This window comes from Malus domestica, chromosome 02 (assembly GCF_042453785.1).
Source record: "Malus domestica chromosome 02, GDT2T_hap1".
NCBI classification, from domain to species: domain Eukaryota; kingdom Viridiplantae; phylum Streptophyta; class Magnoliopsida; order Rosales; family Rosaceae; genus Malus; species Malus domestica.
In genome coordinates, this window is record NC_091662.1 from 1,263,351 (window position 1) to 1,272,704 (window position 9,354).

The 9,354-nt window shown below is 38.8% G+C and overlaps 1 protein-coding gene across 2 annotated transcripts; it reads right to left on the minus strand.

Moving 5' to 3' along the window:
• Window positions 1–1,490: 1,490 nt before the first annotated feature.
• Window positions 1,491–7,573, minus strand: LOC103447408 (ubiquitin-like domain-containing protein CIP73). 2 transcript variants are annotated; one of them, XM_008386597.4, is made up of 16 exons: window positions 7,325–7,573; window positions 6,143–6,286; window positions 5,726–5,843; window positions 5,481–5,561; window positions 5,158–5,264; window positions 4,997–5,068; window positions 4,684–4,845; window positions 4,490–4,559; window positions 4,218–4,405; window positions 3,812–3,976; window positions 3,649–3,720; window positions 3,434–3,563; window positions 2,895–3,329; window positions 2,182–2,564; window positions 1,916–1,993; window positions 1,491–1,801 (listed from the first exon to the last, which is right to left on the minus strand). In XM_008386597.4, exons 2-16 carry the CDS (start codon window positions 6,263–6,265, stop codon window positions 1,793–1,795), a joined length of 2,193 nt encoding a protein of 730 aa, XP_008384819.2. In that variant the 5' UTR covers window positions 6,266–6,286; window positions 7,325–7,573; the 3' UTR covers window positions 1,491–1,792. The 2 variants fall into 2 exon arrangements, with proteins under 2 accessions (XP_008384819.2, XP_008384827.2); XM_008386605.4 differs by having other exon boundaries at window positions 4,218–4,390; window positions 7,325–7,543.
• Window positions 7,574–9,354: the final 1,781 nt, after the last annotated feature.

Below are 9,354 nucleotides of genomic sequence, written 5' to 3' on the forward strand. Positions count from 1 at the left end.
CGTGAGGATATAAGAGATTGGAATTAACTAACGTTGTAAGCTGATAAGGATTTTGTGTAATTGGAGTTTCAGCTAAAACAGTCACGATAGTGTTAAAACACTTATAATGGATGTGAATGATAGGTTTTCTCGGTGATAAGGTTAGAATGATTGGGATTGCATAATGGGAAGAGTCATAATCAATGATCATCGTATACAGTTTAAAACAAGGGGTCCTTGCGCTCACTCAAACACACGCAAACGTAAAGAATACTCAGATCCCATTCATTGAGCGATTGCATCCAGTTGAGGAGAGCTGCAGAAGATTCCTAGTTCCCAAGAGATGTCTTCTTCAGGTAAGTGGTTACTTATGGTACTGTGATTAATCTATTCCGCTGATTTTATTTACAATCATCTTACAAGGGGACCTTCAATGGCATCCCTGGGGTCTTGAAACCGAGCCCAACGCTCTTCCAGAACCGGTTGCCGCCCTTTCCGGGTCTCTTTCCCTTCCCCGATTTCTTCGAGCTGGTTAATAAATTCGATTACAGTAGAACAAAAAATATAAATATAAATATAAATAAAACCCAAATGCAAATGCATAATTAAGCAAAACAAATTTAAAACAAACAAATCTTAATCCCAACAAGAAAATTGAAATTTATTTGATTAACCGGTTACCTGATGAACACTTTGGGCTGCTTCAGAAACGCCTTCTCAGTCTGCAACCAAAAATGTCAAAAATATCAAATAGAACGACTGCTTGAAAGATATAAACGACAACATTTTGGACACAGTAACAACTAGCAGGTATAGAAGAAAAGAACCGACCTGTACTGCCATGATTGATAGCTCGAGAGGAGTCCAGGTGTTAGCAGAGGAGGCGATTCAACGTTTCACAAAACCCTACCCCTCTTACGTTGGCGCTCCGCACGCGTGTTTGTATTAGCATGTATCTTTTAAAGAAGGCGCGAATTGAGTGAGTTCGGGCCGACTCCCACTCTGCCAGCCTTTGTTTCCGTTTCTTTTTTTTCGATGAGAGAATTTCAAGTTTATTTTTATTACGAGCATATTACTACTCTAAGCTACATTTACCAGTTACTTGTTTGAAAAAAATATATTCACTAGATTAATTTACTACTTGTGGGAGATTTTGTCAAATATCGTAGTGCCGTTCATGCATACAATTAATTGTATGTTCACGACAGATGATAAGTGCAACCAAGTAGCCCGGTGTAAAGTTCTTATCCGTTAGCCCATCAGGTTGGACAAAGATCCTCTCTGAATCTCACTATCCAGAGTCCAAGGACCAAACAATCCGAACCATTCAAATTAAATTTGACAGTCCTCAAAAACTCATTCCATCGGCTCGGCTCATAGAAATCAAGTACTTCGATCTCTCTGGCACACAAACCAAGGGTCCATATTTCGTGGTCCTTAGCCTACGAACACTAAGGTCCATAGAGGATCCAAATTCCGTCAGGTTAGTCCAATATGGTGAGGAATGGAAATTAACAAAGCATCTATCTGCCTTCTCTGGATCAAAACTCCATGGAGAACTAGGCATTAATTAGCAAAGACGAAATTCTGTTTCACGAATTTTATGTAACACTATGATATTACATCCGACCAAAAACTATATCTCAATACTATCTCCACAACTCGAAAGAAATTTTTCCAGTCTCGCATGAAGTGAAAAACAAGAAGCAATCTGTGTTGAAAAAACAAAAGCCATACTTAATGATTGTGCTAAAAAAAAACCGATCACTTTTTCACGACAATGAATAACGTTGCTTGAACTGTCCGATCATAACTACTCCGTCTGCATTGAAGAAATGAGATACTAGTTATAAACATCGGAAAATCAAAGAACGCAGATAAGGAGTACAAGAAAGAAAAGAAAACGGATTTAGATTTTCATCTACATCGTTGTCACCTTTTGGCGTTTTGAAGTTGGAGGATCTGGTTCAGAATCACTACGCTGATGGGATGACCCAACATTGGACGTTTCAGCCTGCAAAACAGAGTCATCTTTTTGTTCTTTATCACTTTTTAAACCGATCGGTAACATTTTGTTTCAGCCTAACATCAAGATTTACAACTTAATGTGCAGGTATGCTTTGTTTGGCCATTCACGAGAACGAGGGCACTGAATGTTGGCGTAAAATGCCATGGAAATGATGACTGGTGTAGAAAACGTACCCTGGTGGAAGAATCTTGGGCCATTCTGTGCTCAGAAGAATTTCCTGGCTCTCCCCCTGTGGCTTGAGATATGAATGGCATGATTTGGTGAAGTAAATTTGACAAAAATATTCCTTCATCGGTGGCCCTTGGCTCTGCTTCCGGTGCAGCTACACCACCACTAGATGTCCTTGCCTGATCTGGTACAGAACCTGCAATCACTCCCTCAGCACTGCCATCTTCTACATGAAGTTCACCATTCGGAAAGAGGGTCCTTATAAACTGTAATATACTGCTTGGGACCTGTCTCTCAGAGTCTTGGCTGTTTGGGGTTCCACCAGCTGATAAAATATTGATACTGACACTTCGTGAGATAGATGGCCGTCTGACATTGGGAGCTGATCCTGCAGGAAAAAGCCACTAATGAATACACTCAACCAATGACAGCAACTTAACCACCATGGTTAACTACATTAGAAGAGATGAAAAACTCAAATCCAGTCCTTGGATGAGCTACTGCCTAACTCAATTCTTGTGCGTAAGACCTTGGACGAGCTATGTGTTATTATTTGTTGAACTAATCTTTTCTTTAGATGCTACTTCACAAATTACGTAGTACAGCAAATTAAGACACATGCATTATCTAAATTAAAAGAACAAAATATTTGAGAAACTTCTGGCACCACCACAGAGAACAAATTGTCCTCTCTTGGCACTGCCAACGAGTATATTACCATCTCTTGCAGAATCTGCAGCAGAAGAATCTGCAGCATTTTGCTGTTCTGCTGCAGATTCAGAAGACTGCTGATCAGTATGGAGATTGGCAGGGTGATGATCTCTAGACGCTGGAGTTACTCGTTCACTACTCACATTCCCTGAAGCTACATGCTGAAACCTTCCAAGCAGTGGATAGTATAACCCTCCCGAAATACCAGAAGAATCTGATGGTTGGCGACTGAGGGAAGCAGGGACTGTTGCAACCATGGTCCTCATTGGCACTATCCTTACAGCCGGATCTCCAGCAAAAGCTGAACCACCTGGGACCCTTGAAGTGGCTTGATTAGTAGGATCTTCACCACCAGAACTTGTTGCTGGGTTTCTTTGCCCTGACGGCTGATGAGTCTCCCCATTTTCCTCTCGAGTGGCATTGGGTGTGGTTGCTGACGAACCTTATGGATAAAATGAATAATTCTTAAAGTTAACTTCTACTTAAGCATTAAATAAAAGTAAACCAAACGACGGAAATAACCTGGGAATAAATACTTAAAGGTACCTCTTCGTATTTGTATATCAATACGCCTTGGAAGAAAACCGGTACCAAGTCCACTACCAAGACCAGAACCAGGCTGCACAGCTCCCATGGGGATGGCACCAAAGTTCGTTCCAGATTGGAAAGGAAGAGGCTAGCCAAATATGATTCAATTCAGTCAGTACAAATAGAACTATTTTCAACAAGGTCTTAATTAAGTGTTTAGAAAGTTACAGTACCTGAACCATAATGGGATTAGGGCCAGTAGGGGATATGAAAACAGCAGGTCCAGCATTAACCACCGCGTCAGACTGCATAAGTTGACCCAGATAAAAGTTTATAAGTCAGCAGAGATCTAAATGGACAAAATGACATGACAAGGACAATTCCAGGAAACACTACCGGTGCTTGACCCATTTGCAATGTCATGGTTGTACGACCAAGTTCAAGTAAAAAGGCACCTAGGTTATGAAATAAAGCTCCATTTCTCGATGCACTAGCTTGGGTGCTCAACCGTGCTGCCGGATCAGTCACATTCACTTGATTATCCAGTTGACTTGCAAATTGCTGCCAAGATGTAACATGAAAATTGCAAGGTCCTTTTGTTTAACATGATAAATCAAACAGCCAAAAGCTTGTAGCTAATATAGAATTACAGTAACTAGATTGTTCTACTTTAAACAATAAATTGCTCATTTGTGACAACTAATGGAAAATCAAGCTACCAGCACTACTTGTCAACTTGGAACACCAATATATATACTTGCAATAATATAGCGAAAAATTACAATGACACATGAGAACGCACAAGTAAGGATTCTCCAACTTGTTCAGCGAGTAATTGTCGAGTAGAACGCATGACTTCTGCCAATGATGCAGGAGTGGGGAGCCCCTCTTGCCTTGTCCCTGAACGTGAGGAGGAATTGGAGCTTTCTTCCGTCCTATGAGTAGCAGCTGCTTGATTGCTTCCCGCATCTATGCCTGTTGTTAAATGAGCTGACACTTAAAATATTTCAGAAAACTAGCACCATTTGTGAAACAACTTTATATAATAAAAATTCCTGCACATAGAAAACTCACCAATGGCCTCAAATTCACACCTCATATGACTCAGATATTGGGTTAAAGTGGTCAAAGAATCAGGAATTACCTGCAAAGACCACCGATAAAGCAGAATATTTATACTATTGTTTCAAGGAGATTCATTAAGTTAAGTTCAAACTACGCAAGAAGATTAAAACTTAATCAAAACAAATTGGAAACTTTTAACTTGCCAGAGGTGGATGAGGCCCCAAAGGAAATGATGTTGAATGAATAAAAGTCCCATTTGATCTGTCAGATGGACCCCTTGTGGCAGCTTGTTCAGAATGAAATTGGGAGAAATCAAACATACCCCCCAAACCCGATGTCCTTTCTGGCCTCTGTGACCCATGTTCCTTCAGCATATCAACCATCCCCATAACAGATTAAATATGTAAGCACAAGGTGCACATGAATTTAAAATAGCAAATGATATACATATGCACACACACACGCAATATCCATTAAAGTGAGATTAGCTTCAGAAATTTTCAATTTTAAATTTACCCTGACTTCGATCCCTTCACTGCCACCAGCAATATTTGGCATTCCTATAGAGCCAAGAACAGCAGAGATTATCTGCTCAGACACAGAGATAAGGTGGAAATCATTACCATGAAAATTATTTACACCAAATAGGAATACAAAGTATATAATTAAAGACTCACCCGATTTACTTCAGGTGCAAACCCATCCCCTTGAACAGGCATGCTGAAAGTTTCAATGACAACACCAGGGCCAACATGACGGCTTGTACTTGAAGCCGGATTAGTTCCTACACAGAGAGTTGGCAGTATGAAAACAATGTCAATGACGTTAACAGTTGAATCAAAGATCTAGAAGAGAAATAAGGTTTGCCACTAATGGTAACCAATCTTACAAAACAACCCAGGAACCCAAACTATCAGATAATTTGCCATCAATGTGCCCATAACTTAAAACATGTTAACAGATGTAGAACTGTAGAATACTACATAGTATTAAGATCAACCTGGATGATCTGGTAATCCTTCAGGTGATGGTGGAATAGGTTGTCTCAAAACCAAATGTAAGGTGTGGCCATCTTCAACATCTAAACTGTGTTAAGGAAATATCAAATCCGTAAAATGAAAAGTTGGTGAGTATAATGGAAATGGGCCGATGAAGCACACATAGAATTAAGTAACATAGAGGTGCCACAAGGTTTTCAAAACTAAAAAGTCTTCCACAATTCAAAAGACAAAAAGAATAGGATACGATAGGCAGAGAGAAGCTGATCATCCTTTAGAACTTTTCCTCGGCATATCAGTCGTTGTTGTTCTGATAGCACACCGGTGACAGAAGCAATCTGTTCTTTCAAAGCAGGAACTGGCATCTGCAGTTCAGAAGACACAATTTGGTAAATTCAAACCTGTTTGGAAAACTTCTACAAAAAAGACTTTCTACTAGCATGTCCTCACATGCAATATCCCTTCACCAATAAGCTTCAGTACTAACGTTTAGAGTTTTCACACATAAAGCACTTTTAACTGAAGGAAACTATCTCAACCTGTAAGAACATATTATATGGGTACACTAAAAATGCACAAACATTATGGTGGTCAAGATTGTACACAAGGATATAACTGTTGCCCAAAAGCAGGAAATATAATGAAAAGTCACAAGAGATGCAACCTGTTTATCCACCCTGAGAGTATAGGTTTGTGAATCCAATGTTTTAATTTTAATCTCAATAGTGGCTTCAGACCCTTCAACCTGCTCATCCATGGGAATATGTTCAGTACCATTACTACCCATTCTCCTCAGACCGCAATGAACCTGCAAAAGAGAAAGAGTATAAATTATGAAACAGCTTTCTTTCTCCATTATTAGAGGTTGGGATGGGGAAACTTGAGCATTCAATCAACTACTACTTTATATAATGACATTGATAATCGAAAAACATGAAAAACAAAATGAGAAAAAGGAAAAACCATTAATGTTATAAGGCATGCCCGTCTCTACTTAACCATAACACACAATTGTAGTAAAAACATGGGTAGCAATTCTTGGTTAATTCCCAAACCACCACAAGTATTTCCAACGAAAAACTCGAATGTCCAGTCCAACATATATACAATATGTTTGATATTCCATTACCTAAGCCAACTTCAAAACATGATTTTGTGTAAATACAAACCCTTTCTCCCTATTCTTAGTTAACAACATTGCACTACACAGTCTGCACACATGCAAGGCATAGCATAAACGTTAGCATAAGGGCATTCATTACAGTTAAACGCCCCATCGCATCAAGAAAATTTATGACCAAAATCTACTCATCACCACAAGAAAACATCGTAACGGGAACTATAAGAAAAGCAACAGCACTCATATCACAATTTCCCATTCTCTTTTTTCTTTTCATTGGCAGCATTCATTGGCAGCACGCATAAAACTTTGTTCGACTTTTGCAGGCTGAAACAAGATTTGGTTTTGTTTGAATTTAACAACTTCGAATGAACAACTAAATTCCCATTATTTTTGTCTTTGTGAAATTGGATTCAATCGCATGCAATCTCTCAAAACCTCAGTAAAGTGAACACCTTTTACTCATCCACACGAACACATGATTAAAAAACACATCCTAAACAAAAAACAATCTAAAAACCTCAGAATTCCTGGAATCAAAAACAACCCAAGAACAAAAACCTCAGAATTCCAAAATCTAAAAAATCAACAAGGGCAATACATTCAAACCCAGAAAAACCAACCCAATAATCACCAAACCAAAAACTCAAAAACCCCCAATTGAACACCAAATTAAAATCGAAAAAAACGAAAACCCAATACACAAAACATGATCATAGTTCTTACCTACGATACAGAAACTCCGAAAAGCTTCCAGAAGATGCAGAAGCGTGACAGAAGCCCTAGAGCGGCGGAAAACTATGTACAAAAGCCCTCGGAGACACAGAGGTTTATACGCAGGTGGTGGTCTCTGCCACTGAAATTTTTCTGGGTCGTCGTCCGCTCTGTCACTGTGTGGTAAATGATGGGGGAGTAGGGCAGGTCGAGGCAGGAGGGAAATATTTGTCTACTAAATTTTTTGCCTAAATTGGTGGTGGCAAAATCGAGCGGTAAATATTATTTTTACCTCCGGATTTTCATCGTCGGGATTGGTTCTTTTTTGTCTTACTGTTTGCTTCGAGAAATTTTTTGTTAGTGACGGAAATATAGATGGTACATCACGTATTTTTATGTAAGTGGTGGAAAATTTTAATTTTTAAGTTATTAACCTTTTAACACACATACTCCATAATTTATATAAAAACACGTGGTATACCACCTCGTGTGACGATCACATTGAAAAATCTCTAGTGTGCTTCTTTGCAGCAAACAGTGAAGGGAAGAGAAAATAAAATAGAGCACGTAAGCTAGGACTAATATTTAAAGTTTACTCGACACCATCCATATTTGAAAATATCTAAAAATATTAGAGAAAGATATAGAAATAGGGATGAAGTTCTTATATCAAAGAAACTTTTAAACTTAAGTTAAAATCGACAAATGTCATTAATATTTTTTACACATCTGTTAAATATTAGAAAGCCTCTTAAATTTTGTCCAAACTAATGTATATAATCCCTAAAAGTTCATTTTAAATTTCCATCATTTCTATTGAAAGCAATGGATATTCATTATTTGTCAATATTTTCACAAATTTGTATATCGATATTTGTGAAAATATCTTTAAAAAGTTAATAACTTAAAAATAAAATTTTCCACCATTTACATAAAAACACGTAATATATCATCCGTATTCCTGTCATAATAAAAAATTTCCCTTGTGAAATGGGCTTTTGGGAATAATAAATTGTAATTTGCTGGGCTTTGTCTGTTAGAGGGTTGTTATTTATTGGGCCAGTTGGCAATTGAGGTCTCACGTGACTTGCACGGCTCAATAGCCTTCCTTATATCGTAACGCTCATTCTCATATTTTAATATGTTACGAAATTGGTTTTATCCTTCTGTTGCTCCTTCGTCTTTTAGGATTTCCTTCGTCTTCTACCTCCAGCTTCATACGCCATTGTTACAGGGTCAAGGTTGAACCAGATCAGTGGGATGTCAATGATGAGAACAATGTGGACCGAATCAGTAATTCACCACCCGAACTTCTTGTTCGTATAGTGTCTTTCTTGCCGCTAAAGAAAGCAGTAGCTAGCAGCTACTAGTGTCCTTACGAGGCCATGGCGGTATGTCTGGGCGTCTGCTATGACTCTCAATTTCGAAGCTATTAACTTTGAAGGAGGTGATACTTAACACCGCTTCTTGTACCTCGAAGAAGAAACGAGAGACCGGGACAGTCATGGCTACGTCAATTGGGTGAATCACGTTGTGGAGCAGCACAGAGGACAATGCATGCATTGAACGATTCAGGGCTTGCTTTTTTATAGAAAGCGGATATGCAGCTTCCATTGATAAATGGATTCAATTTGCAATGGAAAAGAGGGTTGAAATACTTGAGTTGGAGTTTCTGGCAGAATCAATTGCTTTCTTAGGTAATAACTATACATGCATTTCCCCAAAAACTACTACTGGGTCTGGAGATGGGTCCGTTTTCTGACGTTCCAAGTCTACCGCGCCTTGCGGAAACAATTTTGGTTTCAAGGCCCTCAAAGCTCTTCGAACGTTTTCAGTATGTTGGTGTGACCGGAGAAGCTGTTGAGTTCTTATTGTCCAACTGTCCAGTTCTTGAACGATTATCGCTGAGTTTTGCCAAAGACTTAGTTAGTCTAAGAGTTGTTGGTCCCTCGATCGCATTGAAATATCTTCTGAGAATATTGTCGTGAACTCCAAAAGATTGAGATTTTTTATGCAAAAATTGTTTCGTTTAGTCATCATGG